General features: G+C 51.0%; 1 protein-coding gene across 1 annotated transcript; it reads right to left on the bottom strand.

The window, feature by feature from the left end:
• Positions 1–346: 346 nt before the first annotated feature.
• NUP160 (nucleoporin 160) lies at positions 347–26,780 on the bottom strand. Its single transcript, XM_059848762.1, has 35 exons — positions 26,544–26,780; positions 26,160–26,370; positions 25,078–25,300; positions 24,917–24,995; positions 23,508–23,622; positions 20,355–20,513; positions 19,397–19,474; positions 18,760–18,857; positions 18,083–18,167; positions 17,784–17,852; positions 17,079–17,162; positions 16,476–16,646; positions 16,292–16,391; positions 14,983–15,148; positions 14,330–14,445; positions 14,063–14,223; positions 12,815–12,948; positions 12,475–12,545; positions 10,821–10,980; positions 10,296–10,365; positions 7,449–7,547; positions 7,083–7,202; positions 6,317–6,412; positions 6,100–6,194; positions 5,369–5,465; positions 5,175–5,280; positions 4,895–5,055; positions 4,310–4,370; positions 3,092–3,202; positions 1,975–2,098; positions 1,670–1,771; positions 1,299–1,440; positions 981–1,106; positions 802–906; positions 347–709 (listed from the first exon to the last, which is right to left on the bottom strand). The coding sequence occupies exons 1-35, from the start codon at positions 26,744–26,746 to the stop codon at positions 623–625; spliced, it is 4,185 nt and encodes a 1,394-aa protein (XP_059704745.1). The 5' UTR covers positions 26,747–26,780; the 3' UTR covers positions 347–622.
• Between the last annotated feature and the right edge of the window lie 1,212 nt (positions 26,781–27,992).

Raw genomic sequence — 27,992 nt, 5'->3', positions numbered from 1 at the left:
GTTATGGCTCCATCCGGAGCTGCGGCCTGCCCTACAGCATGGTCCCGCCCCTTGATCCTAGAGCCCCATCCTATCCCAGATCCCCGTCCTGCCCTCCAGGGCTGTGGTCCCGGACTATCCTATAGCACAACCCCATAGTTCTTCCTAGGGGCTATAGCCACTTATTATCCTATACCCCCTTCCCTTGAGCTATATCCACTGGGGGGGATATACCTCCATCCTTCCCCGGGGCTCCACAGCTCCACCCTGCCCTATATCTCAGTCCTAGGGCAAGGGCAGTATGGGGATGATCCCTGGACAGGAGCACCACAGTCCCCACTTTTGCCACCACATGCTTATACACACCTCAAATAACAGTTCCATTTTATTAAAGTTGATCCAAAAGCATACCAATAAATAAAAGAAATTCCCAACAGTTCCATGTCTGGAGGAGGCAGAGAGCAAGGAGGTGTCATGGCCACACACCCCAGCTCTGTTGCTCACCCACTGCCCACAAAAGGGACAGTGAGGGGACACACCCTTCAGCACTCCTCCTCCCTGAACCGGATCCTTATGGAAAACCAATGGGTAAAACCAGCACCGCGGGGTGGGAATGGTGACACTCCTGGGGATGTCACCTGGCCTAGGGCCGGCAGTACAGGCGCTCCATGGTGGCCACGCTGACCTTCTGCTGGTAGTCCTCCATCCTGTCGTTCAGCTTCTCATAGAGCTGGGAGAGGCAGGAGTCATGAGGGATCCCACCCTGTCCCAAAACCCTCCTACCCCATTCCCCATCCCGGTGTTCAGGAGCTCAGTACCCACCACGACGCTGTTCTCGCTGGCGCTGCTCTCCCGCAGTGCCTGCAGCAGCTGATCTATGGCAGTGTAGGGAAGCCACATCGTGGGGGACGCTGGGGACAGAGGGACCTGGAATAGACGGGAACCCTCAAATCATGTCCCCAAGGAACATCCCACCCCATCCCAACAGCGGCTGAGCTCACCTCGATCCCAAAGTACTGGTGCCCTTTGCCCAGCACAGCATCCACATACTCCAGGACCAAATCCACGGCCTCCTCCAGCAGATCGTAGTTCAGGTATAGGCGCAGCAGCTCGGCAGCATCCACTTCCTGCCACAAAGAGGGAAACTCAGCCAGGGAATGTGACGAGGACTGGGACCACGCTGAGAGAACCTGCTCTGAGCCTTGGTACTGGGCACAGAGCACCTGGCAGGTGCTCTGCATTTGAGCGAGGGTGATCCAGCACCTCCGGGAAACCTGGAATTTTAGGGTTTTTGGGGACAGCTGCGTCACTGCTCTGACCTTGTAGCTGTTAATGAGCCAGTTGGGCAGAGGTATCCCGTGTGCCAGGAGCTTGTTGATGACGCAGCGATGATACAGGCTGTTCTGGGATGGGTAACGCTCCAAGTAGGATGACAGCAGCCTCCAGGCTTCATCTGTGGCACTGCAAGGAAACAGTTCCCAGTGGAACACATGCCAGCAGCTCCTGCCCCCGTCTGTGAGGCCATGGTGTGCTCCAGGTGATGTGGGGACAGGGTGGAAGCACAGCTCTCCCCACATCCTGTGCCCAGTTCTGGGCTTAGGGGTTTTAAGGACCTGTGACCCTCTGAATTTGCACAGAGCTCCTGTCTCCAGATCCTCCTCCTCCTCCCAAACTGTGGAGAAAAACCTACCTGGACTCCTTGGTGGTGACCAGGGCTGAGAGTTGGTTGGCTGCCAGCCAGTCCCAGGCCTTTGCCTGTGCCGCTTCCCCTCCCAGCTGGAGCTTGATGCACCTGCACAACCAAAAGCCATGGGAAGGTGGGTCCCTCCAGAGCCATGCCCTTCCCACTAGCATCAAAGTCCCTTACAGGAGTATTCCCAATGAACAACCCAGCTGGACTGGCAGGGAAAGAAGGCTCTTGGGCAAGTTCCACGCCCAAGCCCCTGCATCCCTCCAGCCCTGTGTCCCCCGAGGTGGGAGGGCACCCGGACGTACTTGAAGGTCAGGCCCTCAAAGATGGGTGTCAAGGGCAGCTTGAAGGTTTGGCACAGGGTGATGGCTGAGTCGAAGAGCCCGGCCCGGACCAGCAGAGACACCGTTTCCTCAGGTGTGGAGCTGCCTGAAGGGGAGGAAGAGCAGGTAAAGCCTCCCCTGTAACACCCAGTGCTCACCAGGGTCTCACCCTGTGTTAGTCATTGAGAGATACAGCAGCAGGTGCCAAGAGCCTCCAACACCCTGCAGCAGTACTTCTCAATCCATGGCTGGAGGCTTTCCTGGCCTCCAGAGCATCCCATGAGCCCAGCAGCTATTCCTGAAGGATCTGGACAGAGCAGCTGTGACCCACAGAGCTGTCCCTGATAGAGCACCAGCTGGAGAGGGACAGGGGAGGGACACACGTAGCAATACATGATAGGGAAATGCTGCTGCTTAGAATCATTGAATTGTTAAGGTTGGAAAAAGATCCCCAAGATCACTGAGGTTAGGGAGGGGACAGCCTCATCACAGGTCTACAACCAAACATACATATTCTGGCAGCACAGAAACTGTGGCATTCGGCTCCCTGCGTCACCACTCTGCCCTCAAAGCAGCTGTTCCATCCTTTCCCTGCAATCCCGCGCTGGGAAGTCACCTCCTCCTGACATTTAGAGGGGAAAGATGTGGACATGTTGTGTAACTTGTACCAGAGATACTAAAATACTCCAGGTGGGAGAACTACACCTTCCTGCTTCCCAGAAAGGAACAACTTTCACAACTTTTTAACACTGTTCCATGAAGCGGGATTGTCCAGGAAAATAAATTATTTATCAATTAAAAAGGTTGAATTTAGTGATCTTGAAGGTCTTTTCCAGCCTTAATAATTCTTTGCTTCCATTATTTCCAAAATGCCTTTTTTTGTCCCAACTCAGAAGCTCATCCAACCCCCACTGCAGACCACCAGAGCTTGAAAAAGCCAAAAAAAAGGTGGAAAACTTAAAATTGGTTCTCCTGATGTGCATCTCAGACCCTGCTGAAGTCAGTGGCTGGATTTCATGGTAGGGATGAGAATTTGACGGTCCCTGGCAGCTTCTAGGTTTGCCTCTAGGACAGGATAGAGTGGCTGAACCCCTCTCACCTGCCACAGCTGCTGCTGACATGTCATGTTCCACCAGAGTCAGACGGATCCGTGCCAGCAGACATTCCCTCTCCAAATCCTCCAGCTCCAGGATCTCGATCTGGCGAGTGCCTGGAACAGATGGATACTGGGCTCTCAGTACTTCAAAAAGGGGTCTTTGGGCACTGTGCAGAATGTCATGGAATCACAGAATGAGTTGGGCTGGAAGGGACCTTAAAACTCATCCACTTCTGTGGGCAGGGACACTTTCCACTAGGCCAGGTTGCTCCAAGCCCTGTCCAACCTGGTTTTGGACATTACCAGGGATGGGGCAGCCAGAGCTTCTCTGGGCAACCTCTGCCAAGGCCTCAGCACCCTCACAGGGAAGAATTTCTTCCCAATATTCCATCTAGACCCACCCTCTGTCAGTCTGAAGCCAATTCCCCTTATCCTGGCACTCCATCTCCTGTCCAAAGTGCCTCTCCAGCTCTCTTGGAGTCCCTTTAGGCACTGAAGAGGCTCTGAGCTATCCCTTGAGCCCTTGTAAAAGGATCTCTACATTCCTCTGCCACGCTAAGAAGATGTGTACCCCAAAAAGCACCAAAGGAATGATCAGGATTTGCTGACTCTTCCCTGCTCCCTTGACTGTGCTTATGTCCTTGATATCACTGTCCTGCTCCTCCTCCTCCAGATGTTAGATAATATTTGGGAACAGCTGCTGCTTTGCCTGCCAGGCATATGCCAAAAAAAAAAAAAACTTCTTCAGAAAAAGCAGGTTTAAAAATACCTGACCTTAAATTTTCCTACTGGAACACTGAGGATAACCTGATCCCACATCCTGGGCTGTGGCAGACACAGGCAGAGCTTATTCCCGACAGGATTTCCAAAAGCACAAACAACCTTGAAAGACTAGAAAATGCCTCAAAAAGCTGGTTTTGTTTTAAATTACAAGTTACTTCCACTGAAAAAAAAATGCTGTCAAGGCATCAAGCTGTTAGAAGCAAGCACAGGAGCTCCTTGGGGAATAGCTGTTACCTTGGGGAAATTGCTGTATTCCTTGGGGAATAGTGACAGCATGTTGTTGCGAGACACTGGCAGAGTTAATGACCTTAAAATCCCACAGATTATTGATCTGGTGGAGGCAGGAGCTGCCCTGAAACATGTCCCAGCTCCCATGGGAGCTGCAGAGAGGCTGTGGAAACTCCAGAGGCATGGGAAGAACCAGGATTGGGCACTTACTGGGAACAGCCATGCACTCCCCATCGTGGCTCCTCTTCGGGGACGCTCCCGGGCGCTCATACTTGCAGGAAAAAGCAGAAAGAGGATTTATACCTGGTTTCTGAAGGATAAATGACTGATATAATAAATCCCAACAAGAGCTCTCCATTTCAAGCCTTGATTTGGACCAGGGAAGCTGTGCAGTCCCTTGGGAATTCAGGCTACTTTATCCCTGGCAATCAGGAACATCAGGATCAGGTGACCAGGCTGCAGCCACCACCTCCCTGAGTCCTGACTGGGATTTGAAACACAACCCCTGTTACACTAACTCTCTTCTGGACTGGTATTCCAGCTGTTCACACTCCCCAAAACATCTGCTGTCCTCAGTACAAGGTGATGTACTCCCGTATCTATCCACCAGCCCATTCCCAACAGCTACCCTGCTTCCCCCTGCCCTAAAAAGGGAGGAATGGCACAAGGGTGATGGATAGGGTCAATGAGCAGAGCAAGACAGCTGGTCACAAGCAGCAGATAAGAAGTCCAATGTCTCTGTTCCCATCAGAAAGGATTCTGGAAGCTCCTCTTCAGGAAGCTCAGCGTTCTTACCACAGCCCCAGAGGCTGGCTGCACTATCCAGGCGTATTCCGGGCGGATCAGCCGCAGGCAGTTAATGGCAGCCAGGAAACAATTGCCCTGCTTCTGGAGCCCTCGGAGCGTCCGCACCTCCCTGCCCAGCCGCATGCCGTACTCAAACATCACTGTTCCAGCTGAAAACAGGGAAAAGTCATCAGCCAACAGCCTGGAGAGGGAGGCCACACACCCGGCAGGGGCAGGGAAAGGGTGTCCCAGCAGGTGGGCAGGTACAAGGTGCCATGCCAAGCTTTACCTTTTCGGTAGTTGTGCCGGTACACGTGGAAGGCATAGAGCAGCTCGTAGTAGTTGTGAGTCATCAGATCCACGGCCCGAGCGTGAGACTCGATGATCCCAACGACCTGCAACACACAGAGGCTCCAGTGGGTCCATAATCCCCTTAAAGGGAGGGTTGTGCCCCCTCAAGCCATGATCCCAGAGGAGGATTACCTCATTGTGCAGGTTCACGTAAGGAAATTCCACCAGGTCCTGGAGCTGGGATCGCTCGCAGAGAACCACCACTAGCTGGCGTAGGCAGTCCAGCTGCCTGCAGAGGGAAGCACAACCCTTTGGAGGAGCAGGAATAAACCCAGGAGCAGGAACAAACCCAGGATTTAAGCCACAAGCAACCACTTTGTGACAAGCTCCTGCTTCTGGATGAGCTCTGCAGGTTTTTTCCTGGCTTAGAACCAACTTAAACCTTCAAGTTTCTCCTGTACTGGAAACAGAGATTCTCTGGAAAGGCCTCTCAGGAGGGCAGTCCCCCTCCCTCAATTAGTTAAAAAAGCATTCCATTTTCTCCCCCGCTATTCCAACATTTTCCTCTGCTAGAATAAAGTTTTCCCTGCCCAGTTCACTTTTCAAATTGAAAACTCAACATTAAATCTTTTTATTAAACAAAATCAACTAATCTCCTACAGCTTTTAAACATAAAATGCTACACACATGATCCTTCAGTCTCTTCTGTTTTTCTTTCTCCTATTTTCCTCTTTTGGGAGGGTGCCAATCCCAGGTGTCCTTCAGATGAACATCCAAAACTGAACTCTACATTTTTAAACCCACCTCTACACAGTAACTTAACACAGCAGTCATGTCCCCCCCTAAAGTGTCATTTTCCTTTCAGTTTCATGGAAAAATGGGACCATGGACCTCCACAACAAAGGCATAAGCCTGTTACCTACCTGCCTGGATCCGGGTTTTGTGTTAAGGCTACATAGGCTTCACTATTGTGCCCCAAATCCAAGTGATGTTTGAAGATGCAGGTCCTCAAAGTAGCCTGAAAACAGCACAGATCAGTTATAAACCCAAGAAGAAATGTCCCTTCTTAAAGGACATTTAAGAAATTCCTGTGGAAGAGGTTCCTGAAGAAACAGCTTGCTGGGAAAGAAGTGGCTGTACCTGACTTCTCCAGTCATCTGCTGATTCCATGATGGCCAGGGTGGCCAGCTCAATGACCAGCTCTGGCAAACCCAGCATCTCCAACAAGCGAAGGACCTGGAAGAACAGGAGGGTTTGTTGTTTTTATTTTAGGAGCTGTTCCTGGCCCTAAAGATATTTAAGGGATTAGACTTTAAAGGGGAATATTTGGGTAAATTGCAGGGATCTGGATGAAATCCCAGCACAACAGGACCAGATTATAGCTTCTCTGGAGGATTCAACTCTGTACGTGGGGGATTTTTGAAGCATTTCAGCATTAATGATTAGTTTTCTGGATCCTAAATCCAGGGAATCCCTCATCAAGAGCCCAGCTCCAGGCTTCCCGCCTGCCTGAACCACAGCATTATGCAGAAGATAGATCCTATCTCAATTTAAACATATTCATTTTAATTTGCCTCAGAGCTTAGTAACCTTTGCCTTAGGCAGCATCTTACATCGAGCCTGGACATGTCTGGCTTCTGCTTCCAGCAGTTGGATCTCATCCTGCCTTTTTCTGCTGGATAACAAAAGTCCTTAGCTATTAGGAAACCAATTGGTGGAAAGTACCTAAATTTCACATACTCAGCTTGTCATTACCCCCAAACAAAGTAAAGAAAGTACACATTTCACATTCCAAAAGCTAAGTTTTCTGAGGCTCAAGTCACTTCCTACAAAGGCAAGGATTGAGCAGGAATTCCCTCTTCAGTGTGGAAGGACTTGGTGCCAGCTGACCTGCTGAGCACTGTACCTTGTTGTAGTACTGCAGGCGTGGTGTGGAGACCACCTCACCCTCCTCAGGCTGGATCAGCCTGTCCAGGAACTCCTCTCTTCCCACCTCAGAGGCAGCTTGGCAGAAGCAATCCAAAGCCTGGAAGGAGACCTGGAATCAGCTCGCTGTGCCCTCAGGTGACTGATCCACCTGCTGTACAGGTGAGGGGACCACACTGCCTGTCCCAAGCTTGTGAGATCTTCCCAAGAGCAGATCTGCACCATGCTGCTCCAATCCCATCCTTTCCCAAAGGAGGCAGCGCTTGGGAAGGATGTTTCCTGTGCACCTCCCCCTCCCAAGGGAAAAGGTCCCAGACCCTGGGAAGAAGATGATTGAAGGCCTCACCTTGTGCCCTTCCCCCATGACCAGGTAGCACCTGCCCATCATGAAGCAGCAGGAGCCCATGTTCACGTGGCACCAGGGCTGCAGCAGCCGGATGTATTCCTACAGGAGAGAAGGAATGGGAGTTTGGATTCAGGTCAGCACCCACTTGTGCTCTGCAGGCAGCCAGGACCAGCAAGATTTTGGTGTCTGAGCACAGTAGCTAAAGGAGCCAAGTCCTGCTTCTCCAGCTCGAGGGCTGCTCTTTCCAGCCCCAAAGTCCCTTGGATGCACTGATCATGAAATCCTGGAATGATTTGGGTTGGAAGGGACTCCTTAAGCCCCTCCAGACCCACATCCCTGTGAAAGGCAAGGACCCCTTCCACTAGACCAGGTTGCTCCATGCCTTGTCCAGCCTGGCCTTGGACTCTTCCAGGGACGAGTCCGCCACAGCTTCTTTGGGCAGGCTGTGCCAGGGCCTCAGCTCCCATACAAGGAACAACTTTTTCCAGTACCCCATCTAGCCCTGCTCTATTTCAGTAAGAAGCCATTCCCCCCATCCTGTCAGTCTAGGTCCTTCTCAAAAGCCTCTCTCCAGATCTCTAGGAGCTCCTTTAGGCACTGGAAGAGGTTCCCAAGAGACCTTGGAGCCTTCTCTTCTCCAGGCTGAATGTTCCCAGCTCTCCAGAGCAGAGCTGCTCCAGTCCTGTAAGGAGGAGGTATCTCCCACATGCTCCTGGGGAAAAACTGCTCTAAACATCTCAAGTGTCTGTATGAAGCACCTCAGTAACAACTCCCAACATACCCAAAAATCAGACAGGATTCTTCCTACATCCTGCTGGAGGGAACTGCAGAGTAGATGTGAACATGGAGGGCAGAGCTAAGGCTGCAGTACAATGGGCAAGGCAGGTGCTAGAAGGGGAATACCTGTGCAGGAGAGGGCCAGCAGCCAAGGAAGCACATGGATTACAGCATATGGGAGGGAGTGCCGATGGCACTGAGGGCACAGACAAAGCGAGATGACCCAGCCTGGGCCTGTGCCAGCACAGCATCCTCCTCATCCTTGGAGGAGCAGCCATGTCCTGCTAGCAGGGCCGTGGGACTCAGCAGGAATTGGGAAGAGAAACCAGGACTTGGAAGTCAAGTCACCTCTACAGGTGCACAAACCACCAGCAACTCTTGCCTCACCTTTCCTGGCCATGAGTCCTCTCAAAACCACGTGGTGACGTATCCGGAGCTCAGATTCACTCCCTGGATTAGCAGCTACAAGGGATAAATCCTGCTCCAGCTTGTCACACACAATGAGCAACACGGAGAGGTTTGGCCCATGTCCCAGCCCTCTGCTCTGTCACCAGACTGCCCCTGTGCCCGTCTGCTCCTTGCAAGGAGCCTCCTGTACCCCCACAGTTTGGGTGACCATGCTCACAGCAAAGCTGCTGTTATCTCCCCGGGGTCAAGGCACTTAATCCAAGTTTCCGTGACCGACTGGGATCAGGGAGAGGAACAGAAGGCAGTGGGGAGGAGGAGGAGCTGGGCTCTGCAAAGATAAAAGCCTGGAGGAGACACCAGTGAGGCGAAAAAAATGCGAGGAGATTCAAAGCCTGCACATCATTCTCCCTCCTGCATATGCCAGGAGGGAGAACGATGCTGCTCCAATCTTGGCATTTCCCGGCTCAAAAGCTCTGAAGAATTGAAATTCTTCACTCAATTCTTCTCAGCAGCAACACAAAAGGAAGTAATTCAGCCCCCAGGTATGAGGGGCTGGGAGGATAAAAGGTTCTGCTGAAAAACAGGGCACTAACAGCCTGCCTGGCCTGCTGCCTCCAGGAATGCCCAGACAGGGATAAAGCTGCAGATCACGTGGAGCTGCAGACAAGGAATTGTGCGGGTCAGAACTTGAGCACAAGCAACTCCAGCTGCCAAGAGCACAGGGAGAAAGGTGGAGGAACAGTAATCTGAAATACAGCAGTCTAAAACCCCTGGAAATCAGGAGTTCACCATCCCTGCTACTGGGATGCTAGGAGCAGCCAAGGATGGAATGATGACAGGCGTTTCTCACACTGTTTTTTTACTAATAAGGACATTTAAGAAATAAATTAGTCCTTTCTGGGCTGAAGAAATCCTTCTGAACCCAGGTCCCATGGGCAATCACAGGCAGAGGTGGTACAGGAAAGGCTGTGGGCACACCAGCAGCCAACAAGCTCTAGGATTGCTGGGATATTTAAACAGGCTCTGCAAAGATGTTTCAGGAGCGTGGCGTCACGCGGTCAGACAAGCCCTGGGAGAACAAACTCCTCCATGGAAAGAGAATAGCATAAACCTGAGTATCTGGATGCTCTTGAAAACAGATGAAAGAGAAAATGCAGAAGATGACTCCCCCATGGCAGGGGAGTGGAATGAGATGAGCTTTAAGGTCCTTTCCAACCCAAACTGTTCTGGGATTCCACAGTCTTAAATCACTCCCCATCAAACACTCTGTGGCATTGTCTAAGCTCAGAGAACAGTGATTAGGGGTGGTGGTTTTAAACTAAAACAGGGGAGATTTACACTGGATATTGGGAAGAAATTCTTCCTTGTTAGAGTGGGGACACCCTGGCATAGGTTGCCCAGAGAAGCTGTGGCTGCCCCATCCCTGGAAATGTCCAAGGCCAGTTTGGACAGGGCTTGGAGCAACTTGGGATAGCAGACAGTACCCCTGTCCATGGCAGGGGATGGAACTCAATGAGCTCTGAACTCCCTTCCAACCCAAACCATTCCAGGATTTCATGACTAGGGGAAAGCAGAACTCCAGCATTTGGAAAGACGAGTTTTTGGAAAGATGTTTTAGGAAGTTTTCCAGCACCTGTGAGAAGGCTGGCATGATGCACTCACCTGGAGCTGGGTGTACTGACAGCTCCCCATCAGGCACTCTGGGAAGAGGAAGCTGGGATTGCTGGGCCATCTGAGCAGAAGTTAAGGAACACAGGAGAATCCAGCCTGGAGAGCCTGGAGAACTAGTCTGGAAGCCACCATGACTCTCATGCTCCCTTTGTGGGGGGAAAGGAGAGAAGATTAAGCTGCTCTTTATACAAATCATTATTCTTTAATAAGATTTATCCATATTAGAACAAAATCACCAGTACATCTAATCCCCAACTCCTGTTACCCTTCCAAATCCCCCAGCATCCCGCCCCACCAAGTCAAGCAGTGAGAGCTCAGGGGCTTAAAGTCAAAAACTCAAATCCTTTATCGTGCACCTAAACAGGATGAAATCTGTGAAATCTTAAAATACCCACAAATCCCATTAATGCCAACAACCTCACTCCCTCAGGAGGTTTGTCTTGGAAATTTGGGGGTGGAAAACTGATTTTGGAATGGCAGGAGATTCAGTGGCAATGGATTCACAGCCAAGGATACAGGAGAGGCAGAAAATCAGTCACTATTGAGGTGATAAGGTGGGGCCAGTTCAAACTTGTCTCAGCCAAAGAGGTGTTTGGTTGCAGGAAGAGTCGGGATATGATGTGTTTTCTGGCCACTTCCTGAAAGAAGAGCTCCACGATTGTTTGAGGGCCGGATACTAAAAGTACAAATTAAAGGAACGGTGAGTAGAGAGCCTGCAGTAGAGATCCCAGGTTTTCCACTCTGTCCTGTGCTCATCAGCCTAAAGAGCACAGATTAAGCCAGGGCAAACCAAAAGCACGTTCCACACTCCAGCTTGTTGGTTTTGGAGTTCTCCTGCCGTCTGGTTAAGTCAGAGGGAGCAGCAGGAGATCAAAGTACCCCATCCTGCAGTGTTTATTAACCACAGCTCAATTAAAACACACAAAAAAAGAGCTCTGCTCCCTCTCCACTTGTTATTCCCAGCCCAGCTGCAGTTTTCCAGCATGACAGAGCTGAGGGAGTGCTGAGCTGGCTGTTCCATCCCCTCCCTCCTCATTCCAGCACCCCAAAAATCCCCCCTTACTGACTGTTCCAAACGCCTCTTCCTGAGCTGCCACCTCCTTCCCCTATGCTTCACATATTTCTCCCAAAGAACAGTGGCCAAACAGGACTTTCCTCACAAGCCAGCCAAGAAATAACCCACAACACCAGCACACACAAAGGATGTTTTCAACTTCCCTGACATTTCCAGCTGCCTCCTGCACCCAGACTCTCCATCAGGGAGAGCTCAGGCTCTGAAGATCACCAATGTCCTAAAAGTGAAGGAAGCTCTTTCCCAACCCACACGTGGCACTGCTGCCTGTTTGTCCCAGATTTCCCCAGCTCCCTCTGAAGTATCTCAGCCTCCAAGTGCTGACTAGTCACAGCAGGCTCTTACCTGCATGTTTCCTTCCCATCCCTGTTCACCTCCTCCCTCTGGCACCACTTCAAGGCCCACATTTCCCTAATTAAGCAGCCTTATATTCTCCCAATAAAAAACTAACCCAAAAGTTACAACTTTGCAGCAGAACATAAAAAATATGAACCAAATATCAGCCACAACGTTTTGGGGAGGTATTTCCATATTTTTAAACACGTTTTGAGCAAGTACTTCTACATTTTCATTCTTCTCTAAGCTGTTGCTCTTGGCTGCTTGTAGGGTAAAAGCTGGAGAGCAGGACAGGTTGGATGGAGCAGGTTGCTCTGAGCAACTCCTGCTAGTGGAAGGTGTGTCTGCCATGGCAGGGGGGTGGAACTGGATAAGCTTTAAGGTCCTTCCAACCCAAGCCATTCCAGGATTCTGTGACAGACCTGGTCTGAACTACCACAGCCACTGTAAAGTACATGAGGGGTAAGTTTGGCTGATGCTGCCAGGGTTAGAATGACAAATTTTTGGCTCAGTGAGGCATTCCCATCCTTCTCAGGCTGAGAGTAAAATCCAAGTTCAGCGCTCCAAGATCCTTTGTTGTTGCTTTGTTGGTTTTTTGTTTGTTTGTTTGTTTTTTGTGGACAGCCTGACAAACATCCCCACTTAAATCAAGGTCATTCAACCACACAGTCCATTAGCTCTCTGCATAAAGCACTTCCCTCAGGTGGCAGAGTCAGGCTTAAATAACAGAAAGGGAGAGTTGATGGTCCGTGGACACCTTACCCAGCTTGTGTGGTGTCAGAGCCGTGGTGTCTGCTAACTCCAACACGGAGAGATGCTGCAGATTAGATTCCCTAGGGAAGAAAGGAGCCATCAGTGAAGAGACAACAAAACGCCTCCTGCTTTAACTGTGCTCATTGTTCAACTCCTACTGAGCACAGAACAGTGAGGCCTCACAGGGCAGATTTAGCACAAGGCAGAGTCAACTCAGAACATGGAAGGGAAAAAAGCCCTCCCCAGTGCTCGTGGTGTGATATTCCCACAGCAACCACCTGCTTTGCACACCAGGAAGGGCATTTCAGGTGGATTAAGGAGGACTCAAAGCCAGGTCAGGCAGACTTACAGAGTGTCCACAGGGACGTCGGAAGCCAGGCACTGGCTCGCCCACCGGATCAGGAAGTAGGACAGCAGCAGGGGAGAGGTGCGGTGCAGCAGGTCCTGCTGGGACTGGAAGAGCTGCCCCCCTCCCAAAACCATCTGCAAGGAAAGCCCAAAGCTTGGCACACTTGGAGCAACAGCAGGACAAGGGCAACCAGAGAGGTTTGTGTCAGGCCCAGCTTGTCCCTTCTGAGAACAGCAAGGTGCTCAACAGCCTGGCAGGAACTCAGCCCTCCCAGGGAACCAGCAGGACTCTTGCCCCACGTCTGGAAGCACTCAAGGCCAGACTGGAAGGTGCTTGGAGAAACCTGGCCTAGTGGCAAACGCTCCTGCCCATGTGAGAGGCTTGGAATTAAACAGTCTTTAAGGTGCCTTTCAACCCAAAGCATTGTAGGATTGTTGTCCCTGAGACTGAAATTATGGCTTTGCTGCAGAGATCACCTCAGGGTCTCCATAAGCTCCAGCAAAGAGTCACAGGAGATGAAACAATCTGAGCTTTTGAAGGACACAGGTATGTCAAGGTGGGAAAGCAGCAGATCACATGTCTCATGATCTGGGAGAGCCCAGCTCCAGAGGGCACCTTGCAATGCACCTTAAATACTACTAGGATAACCTTACCCAGGAAAATGGAATTTATTTTCAACCAGGAAACGCCTGGCTATTTCTAAGCAAATAATATTGGTTTAAACAAAGCTGTTCTTGTTTGGGGACTTGTTCCGCATGGCTGTGTCTGTCCAAAGCAGCAGCGCCTCGCCTCACGTGGCCTCAGGCCTGGTGGGACAGACCCAGACCAGTCCATCCCACCATTCCAAACACAGCTACCATCGTGGGGGCTGTTTGCTCTGGCTGGAGCAGCTTCCAAGGGGCTGAAACTGCAGCCTTGGAGCGTGATGCCAGAGAACAGAGCTGCCATCATTGCTGGGAGAGGGACAGGGGATAGCTGGAAGAGCCAAATGTGTGCTGATTCACACAGGAGGCTGGAATCCATGCCCTCCTCCCACAAATACAGCTTGGCTTCCTGCTTCCTGGATGTTCATAGAAGAATAAAGGGAATTAGGCTGCTTTGCTTAGGAAGACAAAAGCAGCTGGAGGAGAGAGTAGAACCTGCCCAAGCCTCGGGCTATTCCAACAGCCTTGTGGGATGAGACAGAGCTCCGCCCTGCCCCAGCAGCAGAACCCCACAGGACTCCCAAGCCCCAGGAGCTGTACTCACGGGATCTCCGAGGCGCAGCAGGAGCTGCTGGAGGATGAGCAGGTCCCGGCAGAGGAGGAAGCGGACGGTGCAGATCTTGGCCACCCCCCCGCACACCACGTGCGCTGCGGTGCTGCTGCCAAACAGCTGGGACAGGCTCATGCGCAGCGCCAGGTGAGGAGCTGAGGGGAAAACACCCAGGTGAAGCAGGAGGCACACAGGCAGGAACAATTCCCAGGATAAAGGGCACTTCCTAGCGTTTCCCAGAAGCTGGTGAAGAGCTTTCACCTCTTTCCATGTCAGCGTCCGTCTCGTAGTCCATCTCTCGGATGAGCAATCCAATGGCATGGATGGGGTTCCTGATCTCCTGCAGTTTGCTGTGGATATCCTCCATCACATTTTCCCTGCAACATCAAAAAGATCCTCATCATCATCATGAACAGCAACCTAGGGTTCCGACTGAAGAGGGCTCCCTTACACACCCTTCCAGTGAGGATCAGTATCTGATCAGCCTGGACATTCCTAACTGGAATCCTTGGCTAGCTTGTGAGTTTTATTACAGTGCCTGCAGGGACCAGTCTATTTATTCCACTACCTCAGGCTACCAGGAAATAACAGCCAGATAGCTGGCATTCCACAAGGAAACAATTTTGGTTAGCACAGGAACCACAGGGTTTGACCAAGGCTCTGACCTCTCCCTACTGTCTCCAGGCACCTCTTTTCACACCTAACAGGAATTTGCGCCTCTTCTGTTCTCTAGGTTGTGGATGGAAGACCCTGCTAATGACACCAAACCACGGTCCCCATCCTTGGAAAAGTCTCCTGCAGCACAGAGCAAGGAGGCCACACATCTCAAATGCCCTTGGATGTCAAGCAGGGACAGCTCCGGACAATCCCAGCTCAGCCACTCTGAGAAGCTTCTGGAAAACACATCTCCTTACGTGTCATTAGCTATCAAGTCCTCCAGGATCTGCTCTGCAGCCTTTTCTGGAGGCTGGAGGCGGGAGCAAGCCATTTCCATGATGAATGCCATTTCCATAGAAATTGATTCTCCGATCAGGCGAAGGCACTGGACAAGACAGACAACATCACGAGACATCTCCAAATCTGCAATGAAAGAATCTAACTGTGTATTTTCCAAGAGATTTCCAAGGGAAGGTGGGAAGACCATGCAAAAGCCAGTTAGTTCAGCTCCTATCACCAGTAACAGCAGACGGGTCCCAGTTCCCTGTGCCAAACCTTCCCCAATAACAGCGAGGCTGAATTAAAGCTCAGGAGCCGACAAGGGAAAGATTTGGGCTTTATTATTCAGAAAATAAAAAATGATGCAACAATAAAAAAACTAAATTCCCTCCAAGGGATTTTTTTCCAGCCACAGGTTGAAAGAAAATAAGTAGTACAAAAAAATATATCCCAAAGAAAATGGCTCAGCTCAGCTCTGCAATCTTTTATGGGTCAGATTTTAAATTAAATCCCATTTTTAGAGACTGTGACTGTTTATAACAACCAGGGAAGGAACTGCTGGGGCTCCTGCTGGGGCTCCCAAATCCAGCTCAGGCCTCCAGCTTTCCTTCCCTCTGTTCCACAAAAAGCTCAACCAAACAGATGACGATCCCACTCTATAAAAATATATAAAAATCACTCAAGCATGAAAGTGGAGTTTAGGTAACATTTTCCATTGCCTTTTTCTTAGTGAAACAGCATTCCAGGGCCAGCAAAGCACAGAGGGCACTGTGGTGACAATATTAATGACATGTTTTCCACACTCTGGCATTCACTTCCTGGAGACAAGGAACAGCACGGCCCCTCTCTACAGCTGATGTGAAAACATTTCGTAAATCCTGGAACAGTTTGGGTTGCAATGGACCTTAAAGCCCATCCAGTCCCACCCCCTGCCATGGGCAGGGACACCTTCCACTATCCCAGACTGCTCCAAACCCTGTCCAACCTGGCACTGGACACTCCCAAGGATGGGGCAGCCACAGCTTCTGTGGGCACCTGCGCCACAGCATCCCAACCCTCACAGAGAAGTATTTCACCCAACCCAAACAATTCCACGATTCTACTGGCAGCCTTGACACTATTTTCTAATTGCTGGTGTGAGCATGATGGCAAATTTCACAAAATAAGAACCCCTGCAAAGCCAAAATAAAACTATCTCCATGCAACTATGATCAGGAGCTCTTCAAGGGATCTCTATGGAAGCTCCCACATCTCTGACAGGAGGGAAGAAACTCCATGTATTCTCACCTTCAAAGATGGCAGCATCATCCTCAGTCAGGAGGTGCTCGTTGGAAAGGAGATAGAGATGATCAACCAAGGAGCAGGGCACAAGGAACGACATGGAGCCCTGAAAGGTGAGGAGAAAGTCCTTGAGCTTCCCAAATCCTCTGCAGAAACTTGTTCAGGGAATCTCACCACCACCCAACCTCACCTTCTTTAGCAGGCACACCATGCTGGTGTAGGGGTTCAGGTGCAAGGCCAGGGGCCGAGAAAGAGCTTCCTGGTACTGCAGGCAGCAGGCATAGAACTTGGACCAGAATTCCACCTGCAGCTGCCAAAACTCCTCTGGGGAGCACTCGTATTCTGTCACACTGCCCTGGAACTGGTGAGAGCAAAACAAGTGAATCAGGAATAGCCAAGTCAAATAAAAGCAGGATAAAACAACTGACCTAAAAAAAAATAGGGATCTCTCAGGTAAGTCTCCTAATAATTGTTCTTTGTTTTATTTGGAAGATAATCCCTCTATTTTGGATTCCCTTCCAAAATGATGTGCAACCACTCTGCAGGGTGGTGGGCTGGGCACCACGTGATGACCGAAGTGCACACAGGGAGCAGAGGCACAACAGCCAGGATTCCAAAAACCCAAGAGGGAAGGGAAACCCCAGTCAGGAAGGATGAAGACTTGTACTTTTAAAAAAGTTACATAATTCCCTTTGGAGAAAGAAAGGATAAACCAAGGTGCAGGGTTACCTGGCACCTAAAATATAATGACCCCATATACAACACAATATCCTGGAAGGAAAATCCATCTCACCTCATTTTCCACAGCTAAGGTGACCTCTTTCCTTAACTCATCCCACGTCAGATCCATGTGCCTCTCAGTTCCTTGAGAAAAGATCTGCAAAGCAGCACAAGAAACTTGGATTTTAAGGCAAAATAAAAGTCTCACCAAAGGTTCAAGCAGCACTCAGTGAGGTAAAGCAGGACAAGAGCATCAGATAGCACTTTGTGGGATGGAAGTGTTAAAAAAAAGGTCTGGATGCCAAATTTGGTATACATGGATGTGTGCCAGTGTGCAACCACCACACCTCAAGGGATTTAAAATGTGTGTGATGTGGCACCTGGGGACATGGGTTAGTGGTGGTCTCAGCATTGCTGGAGGGAACTGTCAGATTCCACCATCTGAGAGAGCTTTTCTGACCTCAGTAATTCCATGACACATCCTGCAAACAGCACCCCAGGATGCTGAGTCCCCATTCTCCTGGCTACATCAGCAGGAATGAAAAACAAACTCATCAACTTGCTGTGCTATCCAAAGGGAAAAAAAACAATTATCTGGATTCCAGGTTCCATCTCCAGCTGTGGGCACACAGCAGCTGCAGCCCAGCAGCCACCAACTCGCTCCAGGGACTCCCCATGAAAACAAGCCTGGCAAGAGCTCCAAGGAATCCTGCTGCCTCACATCTAAAGGGCCAGGAAGAGGATGAACAGAGAGCATCCCAAATTCCCTCTCACTTACCTGCAAAGCCTTCTGGATAGCTGCATTAGTGAACCGGCCCGGCATGAAGAGATATTCCAAGTAGATTTCCTGCAAAAAGATCGTGACTTAAGGAAGCTCAAGGATGAGGAGAACATTTAAGCTGCTGCTTCTGGTCTTTCCTCCCATGATCAACATCATCCCCTGAATTTGCGTTTCTGTCCACACCCTGCTCCAGCCTGGGATCAAAAATGGCTTCCTGCACACTGCTGACTTGTTTATTCCCATTCTCTCTCTTGAGTGACCTCATTATTTTTGGTGCTGTTCTACAGCTGGCTCACCCTGGGGTCCTGATCCTGCCGGACTGTCACCTCCTCCTCAGGGAGCGGCTGCACAAACACCTGGTTCCACTGGCCTGCAACATTCCTGGAAGGAAACAAACCTGGAATCAACTTGGCATCCACCTGCACCAAACCTGTGGCCTTCATCAGCAAAAACAGCTCTCTGGGTGTGGAAAAGGAGGTTTGTGCAGTGACAACGGACAGATTTTGGCAGGAGAGGTTAACTGTGGCATTCCTAGCCATAAACTGATGGAACATGTTGGAATTCTTCTTTTAATTCAACATTCTCCCCATCCCACAAACTCACAAGCAACTTTCAGATCAACTAGTAGCTGCTTCTCCTAAAATTTGCACACTCATAGCATTTTTCATCCACTGTTCAACTCCCTGATTCTGCACCAAGCCATCCTCTCAGCTTTATATTCAGGGATGATCCTTTCCCATCACCATCTCCCCAGAACATTTTTTTTCCTGGAAGGGACCAACTGGTTGTTTTGAAGGAGCTGTGGGGAAGCACCACGGTCCCTCTGCCATGCTCACATTCCACTTTCAGCAATCCTGCTGTCTGGATTTTTACATTTCCCATGTTCCAGCAGCTTGAGTAAAAAATCTCTAAGTTAAGGACCTCTGTCAGGGTTTTCCTACAGTTATCCCAGTGATCCATGCCCAAAACTCACTGCTCAAAGTTGATGTATTTCACAACAGTTTGGTTCTCCTCATTGTGCCACAGTGCCCAGATCTCAGCCGAGGTTAAGGCAAAGTCAACCAGAGTCTCCTAGGAAAGAGAGAAAGGAAATTGGCTCTTTCTTATCCCCAAATTAGAGTACAGAGAAAGGTGGGTAGTTAACAACAGCAAAACATTCCCCTGTGGAATTTAATAGGCTTTGGGAATTGTTCAGTCTGGAAAAGAGAAGGCTTTGGGGTGACCTAATTGCCCCTTCCAGTAGCTGAAGGAAACCTATAAGAAAGATGAATAGGGAATTTCGACAAGGGATTGGAGTGACAGAACAAGGGGGAACAGCTCCAAACTTAGAAAGATGAGATTCAGATGGGATATTGGAAGCAATTGTTCCTTGTGAGGGTGCTGAGACTGCCCAGAGAAGCTGTGGCTGCCCCATCCCTGAAAGTGTCCCAGGCCACGTTGGACAGGGCTTACAGCAACCTGGTCTAGTAGAAGGTGTCTCTGCCCACAGCAGGAGGCTGGAACAAGATGAGCTTTAAGGGGTTCCTTCCAACCCAACCATTCTGTGACTCTGTGATTTAAATCCCAGAGTCCAGGCCTCTTCCTCCTGGGGGCCAGGCCCCAGCTCTCACCTGTGAGGAGAACAGGGAGGAGATGTGGTCAAGGCTGTAGCGGTTGCTCTCAGTGCTCACCAGCTGGAAGACACAAAACTACAAACACACCTCATAAATCATTTGCTGAAGGACTAAACCAACACATCTCATGGAATATCATCATTCCAGTCCATCTCCTTGCCTGATGCTAGGGGTAACAGAACCTAGAGGACAAGAAGGGTGAGCTGAGCACATCACTGCACCCTCTGCACAGAAATCCTGGCTTCACCCTTCTCCCCAAGGACACTCATGCCTGCCTGGACCTGAAGGACTCCCAAGTCTTGCCAAACAATAAACTTGAAAAACTTTATGACCACCACACCCAGCACTATCAGTGACCACAAGATGTGGGAAAAGAAGGGGACTAAGGTGGGAAAGCCCCAATACCTCAGCTGCAGGCCCAGCTCTGCATGTTCTTCCCAGAGCAGAGCACTCATGGGACAGCAGGACTCATGTTACACGCTCTTGTTTTGTGTGGGAATTCCCTGGAGAAAGGGATAAGCTGTCCAACAGATGAGCCTGGTTTGCGTCGTCCTTCCCCTCCTGCTAAATTTATCCTTCTCCACAAAAAGTTCTCCCCAAGTTGCAGAAGCATCCACATGCTCCCAGGAGTCTGGTGTAAACATGCCACCAGCATTTCCATGCTTTTAGCTCCTTTTGGACCTTTCCTTTTCCCACGGCGCATCCACACTTTCAGAGCAGAAGGTAAACAAGTGAACTAGCCCTCATGGATCAGCTTAGTCACACAGGGAATTCCACTCCCAGAGCTCGGGCACACATATCCCCCAATGCTGTGAGGGGAAAAATGTTTATTTAGAAACAACTGATCCCTCCAGAAGGTCACACGTGAAACTTTTCCCTATTTTTTGCCTTCCAAACCCAAGTCCTAGGGGAATGACTCCTCTTCCCACAGCCTGAAGAGCCCGTGGCTCCATACCTGCCCTCGCTTGGGAGCGTGCATGTAGACTCCCAGGTAAAGGCCCAGGGACTGGGAGAAGGCCAGGCGCAGGCGGTGCCCGGTGCCGGCCGCCAGCCGCAGGTCCCTGCTGACCGGCATGAACTCCAGCAGATCCGCCACCATCAGGCACATCTGATCCTGCAAACAACAAAAGCATCAGGAGAGCGGCTTAGGAAATACTCTGGATTGAGAAACTGCTCCTCTCCTTCCCCTTCCAGACAACATCTCCTCAGAACTTTGCACAACAGATGTAAATTAAGGCTCCATATATTTATCTGAACCACTCCTTGACTTCTCCCAGCTCACCTGGGCCCCCCTCCCACCAATCCCACGGGCTGCCAGAGCCCAGGCACGAAGGAGAAAGCTTCCCCTCCCTCCCACAGCACATTCCAGTGCCACTGAGCCGTGAAAGCACCGTGCTGCTCCATTAGCTCTGGCACTCAATATCTGGAGCAAGAGGCTTTTATTAACTTCCTATTGACAAAGACACTTTCATTACTGCTGAAAGCAGGAGAAAATCCATTTGGGATGGCTCCTTGGGCCTCAAAGCACTCCTGCCTGCCTTCCCAAATACTCCAGTAGGTCTGGAAACAACCCTTATCCCAGGAATGCGTATGTTGCAGTTGAGACGGCCACACATACATTGTATGATGATACACAGAGTATCACCACACAATATCAGAAGGTTTCAACCCATACACAGTAACACCTTAACCACACCAGAGGGCTTCAGGGCTCTGCCCATACAGAGTAACACTCAATCACCTCAGAAGGCTGCAAGCATCTGCCCTTCTTGTCCTTTAGCCCAACCTTTCACACCCCTCATGTTCATGCACTGCACCTGTGTGCCCTCTGTTCCCTTTGGTGACAGCTCAGTAACACCTCAGCACTCCATGGCTCATCACCCTCAACACTGGTCACCTGCTTTTCACAGCTGGAGCCCATCGGGGATGGGGCTCAGCCACAGCCCCCTCCCAGTTCCCACAAACTGTGTACCTACAATTCCCCCTTTTTTTTTTCTTTTAAATAAATGCTATGTCTACTACTTCTCTACACGACCCTTGCAGAAGAAATAGTAAACATGGTACAAGTATCTCTTTTGTAGATTCCACCAACTCTAGAATGCATCCCTGTACTGACCTCGATTCACTCTCTAAACTTGCATATTATTAAAATCTTTATACTTACATTTATAGAATATTGACAATATCAATAGCAAAATACAAGAACAAGCCAAAGGCCAAACACCGGGATATCAACAAAATCAACAGTTATACAATTCCCCCAATAGCTATACAACTTCTAACAATATCAATAATTATACAGCTATATAATTCCAAGTTACAATCCTTTGACAATTGTTAATAAAATAACAGTGAGATCAGTATAGAATGGATAAAATGCAAGCACAATCCTTTGCATAAAACGTAAATACATTTACAAAACTAGATCTAATGTGGATAATACGCAAAGACAACCAGCCAGTAATAAAAACAAGAACAAATTCCAAGACAACATTGCCTAAGCTACAAACAAAGCACAGCAAAATGGGAAACACCAGGAAAAGTTGAGCTCAGGTCACCAGGTTGGTTGAGGGCTCTGTCATTTCCACAGCTGGGCCCCCTCATGCCATTTCCATTTACCCAAACAAGGATGATTATTCACACAGAGGATATGGACTCACTCCATCCAGGCACTGTGCTCTGAATCTCGCCCTCTGGGAAACCTGCCGGTACCAGTGCTTGCACTCAAAGACAGCAGGGTTCCCTGAGCCACAGTAAGGGCTCAACTGGCTGGATGACTGCAATTCAGTATGGCTCTTTTCCATGGTGCTCCAGGGAGCAGTTCCTTCCTGCTGTGCACCATGGGTGTTTCAATGTCCCCTCCACACACTGTACTCTGAAGCTGGGAGTACTTGGGTCTTTCAAATATCCAGGTTTACAATGGAATTCAGTATAGTCACCTGATGTGGAGTACAGCTTGGTTTATTCAACCCATTTCAGCTTAATATTGTTTCTGCACATATCTTCTGGTGCTGTACAGGACACCAGGTGGAGATCCTTTCAAGATATAGAAATTTGGGCGTTTGTATTCCACAGAATCACCTTGTTGATATTCTTGCAAGGGGAAGACAAGAAACTCAGCACCATGAATAGCTAGAGGTGTGCCACATCTCCCAGCTTGTCCTTTGCACGTTGGCAGCTCTGTCCAGGTCCCATAGCCTTTTCCTAACTTCCTTCCAAACACTAAGTGCAGTACTTGCATCAGTCTTAAAATCTTAAGACTTTGCCCATGGTAAAACACTACAAAGGGCGTAGTCAGTAGTCTCAATTCCTTTTCTTTTCCACAGCTTTCCATGTAGATAAAACACTCTGTTCTTCACTTGGGAAGTAATTTCCCATTATGTCCCCAGCAGCTCAGCTGTACCCCAGGTGTCAAAATCACTCTGGTCCAGACCAGGCAGCTTCTCCTGCTGCTCTCAACATTAGGCTGGGCCCTGTCTCAGGCTGTACCTCGCCCTACAGCCCAATCCTGAGTGACATCAGGGTCACCATGTCACAACACACAGGCTGCAGCTGAGAGGGCCACAGTACAGAGTATCACCATACAACATCAGGAGGCTTCAACCCATCCAGAGTATCACCCTACCACATCTGAGGGCTTCAGGGGTCTGTCCATACAGAGTGACACCCAATCACCTCAGAAGGCTGCAAGCATCTGCCCTTCTTGTCCTTCAGCCCAACCTTTCACACCCCTCATGTTCATGCACTGCACCTGTGTGCCCTCTGTTCCCTTTGGTGACAGCTCAGTAACACCTCAGCACTCCACGGCTCATCACCCTCAACACTGCTCACCTGCTTTTCACAGCTGTAGCCCATTGGGGATGGGGCTCAGCCACAGCCCCATTCCCAAATCCCACAAACTGTGTGCCTACAGGAATGAGGCTGGGCAGGAAACCCCACACTTCACAGACACTGGTACAAACACACACCATGACTGTTCTCACATACTGTCCCAAATCCCAGTGTGGAGAAGCCACAGCCACAATTTAAAGGAGACAGATCCATGCCAAGCACTCACCTGTGATTCCTTGGCCTTCATTTTGCTCCCCCAAACCCAAGTTCTGCTCACCTTGTAGGACCACATCCGGAGCTTATGGTCCTGGCAGAGGGCGAAGAGGAAGGCATCGTGATCCAGGCAGTGCACGGAGAGGCTGACGGGCACATCCGAGGGGCCGCCATCACCTCTGGAAAAGCAGAGGTTACATCAACATTTTCAAAGAAAATTCTCCATCCCTAGAAGTGTCCAAGCCCAGCCTGGACACTGGTCTAGAGGAAGGTGTTCCTGCCCTAGGCAGGGGGTGGGACTGGATGAGCTTTAAGGCCCCTTCCAACTCAAACCATTCCAGGATTTCAGGATTCTAAAATCATGCCAGGTGCACAGATCCAAAGCAGTGGGGTTCCTCCATTGTGCTTAAATCCAAATAAACCACTAGGTGAGATGGGGAGAAGGGAATTCTGTGAGTTTCAGCACCCATAGAGCAGAGGATCCCACCACACCAGTGACACCCAGTTCTTCACTTGCTTTGGTAGAACTGAAGCAGATTCCCACTTCCCCATCCCCAGCCTGGTACTTGCAAAACACAGGTGAAGGATCCAGAGGGAAAAAAGGATCCAAGCAGTCCTGGCATGGATCCTGCCAGCCCCTGACAAGGATCCAAGAAGCCATGAGCAAGGATCCTGACAGCCCCAAATGATGCCTTAAGTTGTAGCTTTCATATTTTCCAGATTCCATAGTGCATCAGTATATAACTCTGAACCTCATATGAAGTGTTAGCAAGTTCTCTTCCCAGTTTAGTTAGACAAAACAATACTTTTCCAGCCCAAGAACCAAGGACACCATTGCTACTTCAGGCCCAAAAAGTAAACAAATAAACAGTAAAAAAGTAAACCTTAAACAGCAGCAAATTGAGGAGAGCAATCTGGGAGGATGGATCCTGCCCAGGGTCTGGCAGGATCCTTGCCAGGATCCTGGCAGAACCCATCCAATGGGATCCATCCAATCCATCCATTGGGGGCAGACCCCCCCAATGGTCAAAGTCACTTAGGGCATCAAAGGACTCACTCCCACTTCCAAGAAAAAGGCTCTAGGATTCAGCTGTGCCCTCTAAGCCACCCGAAAAATCCCAACCCACCACAGAGCATTCGTGTGATCCCCACGTAACCTCTTCCCCTCCGGAACACGCCTGGCTCCTCAGCACCAGGGCAGAGTAATCCCTAATCCATGCTGGCTCTGAGCCACATCCTGGGCAAATCCTTAGAGGCCAATTACTAGAGAACATATTCACAGACACATAGAACAGCAGGACCCTGCTAATCCAGCATTCCACTCTCAACTTCCGTATTCTGATAGCTCCTGTGACCCCGTTAACTTTTTTGGGTGGAGTATTTATAGGTGCCTGTGTGACTCAAGCTAAAAATTCCAGGTGAGGGGATCCAAAAGCCAAAATTAGCTCAGTTTATCCGTCCCTAGGCACTCACCTGATGGCAGTTGGCATCCAGCCCGTGAGGAAACGCTGCACCACCGAGCTCTGCTTCAACTCCACAACAGAAACACTTCCTTCAAAAACAAAAGGAAAATCAAAAATGAAGATTAAGTGAAATTACAAGATGGTAGAGGGGTTGCAGTGCCCAATCCTTACCAGGAGCATCAGGAGGAGGCAGCTTAAGGACAAAGATCCCTCCTGAGGCAGAGGGAAGGGCGAAGAGAGCCTCCCCCTCGCTGCTCAGCCAGGCTGCTGAGGCCACGGAGTTGGGAGCCAGCCCCGGCACACTGGGAATCACGTAGTAATTGGAGGGATCCCTGATGTGGATTTTGCTGATATCTGTAAACACGGACTGCACTTGGCTCTCCGTTATCAGGTCCTGTGGGGAAACAGGAGAAAACAGCCTCAAGTTGTGCCAGAGGAGGTTTAGGTTGGATAACAAGGACAATTCCTTCATGGAAAGGGTTATCAGGCACTGGAACAGGCTCCAGTGGTGGAATTCCTATCCTGTGTGGATGTGGTGCTTGGGGACATGGGTGGTCCTGGCAGTGCTGGACTCCATGATCCTAGAGAATTCCATAAAACACCACCAGACATTGATGGAATGGCAACTGTCTCCTTGATAGAAATTATTTTTCCAGTAAAAAATCTCTGGCATAGCTCAGAGAAAACTGCTGGTGGCACATCGCAGGAAAAGCAGCTCTGTCACAGCACAGGGTCATCCTTTGGGAAAGCTCTCCAGAGCTCTAAAAGCAGGAGAGAAGCTCTCCAAGAGAGGAGAGGATCCTGATAAGAAGCAGGCACAAGAGAAAATGTCAGAGCAAATCCTGTAATGGTTTCAGTCAGAAGAGACCTTAAAAACTGCCCAGTTCCAACCCACATATATGGAATGATGGCAAATGTGAAATAAACCCTGCCTAGGATCCATCTGCCACATGAAATACAGATTACAACCCAGACAAAGCCTGCAGTCTTCTCGGCTGAGGGAAAAACAAAAAGACAATCCAGCCAGGAAGGGCTCTGAAAAATCTGAGGCTCATTCTAGCAGCAGCTCAACTACATGTCATGACACAGGCTGGACACCCAGCTAGTTCACAAGCAAAACACGGCTAAATCCCCCAAACCTCCACTTGTCTTCTTGTTCCCGATTGTATTTTGGGTCACCTACCCCATGCCAAGCCCTCCCTCTGATGACAGGGTCCCCTGCCCCGGCCCCCGGCGGCATTCCCGGCACTCACGCTGCGGTAGAGGCGGGCGGGGTGCGGGAGCAGCAGCCGGTGCACGGTCTGCGCCGTGAGCAGCAGCACCACCAGGTGACTCTGCACCTCGCACAGGTGGATCCCGCCCGGCAGGAACGGGCAGCCCTGGATCCGCAGCCGCACAGCGTTGTTCAGCAGGTTCACGTCCAGGGACTCCTCCACCAGCTCCACCGTGTCCCCCGACGTGCTCCTGCGGGAACAGAGGGGCAGAGCTAAGGATGAGGAGGGTCTGAGAGGGGACAGAAGGGCAGAGATGAGGATGAGGAGGATCTGAGGGACAGGGCGGTCTCAGAAGGGTGAGAAGGGAGAGGTGTAGATGAGGAGGGTCTAAGCGAGGCACGGCGGACGGGGGCGTGCACTCACCATCGCACCCAGCGATTCCTGGTGGCGGCCCCGAGCTGCGCGCTCTCTTGGTAGCAGAAGCCGCCGGCGCTGTCGCTGTAGCGCCCGGCGGGGAGCGGGGCGATGCCGGGGGGCACGAAGACCAGCTCCTGCGGGGATCGCGGCGGGGCCCGGCCGGCCGCGCTCAGCTCGAGGCAGCTCCGCGCCGCCAGAGCCGCCGCCATCTTGGGCCGCCGCGTTCCCGCCTTGGCCGCGCGGGGCACGACGGGAAGGGGAGGGAGAGGGCGCCCCCCGGCGGGCGGGAGGACGGGGGCAAGAGGGGACAGGGCGCCCCCTGGCGGGTGGGAGGACAGAGGGCAAGAGGGAGAGGAAGGGAGGAGAGGGGAAGGCTCGGGGCGGGAAGGTGGGGAGAGGGATCTAGGGAGAGGGATCTGGCATGGAGATGTGGGAAAGGGACTATGAGGAGGGGAGAACGGGGAGAAAGTGTAAGGAGGGGCTACAGGGAGAGGGGAAGAGGAGAGGCTACAGGGAGAGTGGATATGGGGAGAAGATAAAGGGGCATTTAGGGAAGGGGTTTGAGGAGGATCTATGAAATCTGGGGCAGGACACTGGGGAAGAAGACAGGAGATCTGGTTTAGTGGGGGCGTGTGCCCTCAGCAGCACCCACCCTGGCAGCTCCTGCCACCCACCTGTGCCCATACCTCATCCCAGGGAAGCAGCTGCAGCCGCCTTCCCGGACACATCCAGCACACCAGACCCAGCCGCTGGCAGAGCACACGTTCCCATACTGGTGAGGGCAGTGGGAACCTCAGCATCCCATGGATGCCACACGTCCCCCCACCAACACCACACAGTGTCAGTGCCAGCGCTGGGCCTGGCCAGGCTCCCGCTCCGCTCGGAACAATCCGGCCTTTGAGCGGATCCAGTGCCGGCGCACGAGGCGCCCGCCTGTAGAATGGGCCCATTCTGGTGGCAGGTGCCGTGAGGGGCCCCCCAGCTTTACTGGGGGGGTTGAGGCCCAGTTGGATTTGGCACACAGTTGGATTTGGGGGCTCAAGTGTCACAGCAGTGCCAGGGCTGTGCATTGGTCATGGAAGTGGCTGAGGTGGGATGGAGGGGCACTGGGACCAGCCCCACCCGCGGGCACCCATCCCACCTCGGCACAGAGGGGTGCCCTGCATCCACCCCGCGCCTGGTGGCAATGGCTGTCTGTGTCCCTGTCTGCGTTCCTATCTGTGTCCCTGTCTATGTCCCTGTCTGTGTCCCGTCAGGCAGGAATGCGGGGTGTCCATGGCTGGGGCTGGGCCCCCGTGTCCCCTGGGAAGGGACCCCACGGGTGACGCAGTGGCTGCAGGCTCCCATCTGCCATGCTCGGTGCACCCCGATCAGGATCAGGAGCATCCCGCGACCGCCTCGGGACTGTGCCTGCACAGTAACGGGACCACGCCAGAAGCACGCCTAGTTCTGTAC

This window comes from Haemorhous mexicanus, chromosome 6 (assembly GCF_027477595.1).
Source record: "Haemorhous mexicanus isolate bHaeMex1 chromosome 6, bHaeMex1.pri, whole genome shotgun sequence".
In the NCBI taxonomy this organism is placed as follows: Eukaryota; Metazoa; Chordata; class Aves; order Passeriformes; family Fringillidae; genus Haemorhous; species Haemorhous mexicanus.
This window is presented reverse-complemented; position numbering and strand designations above follow the sequence as displayed.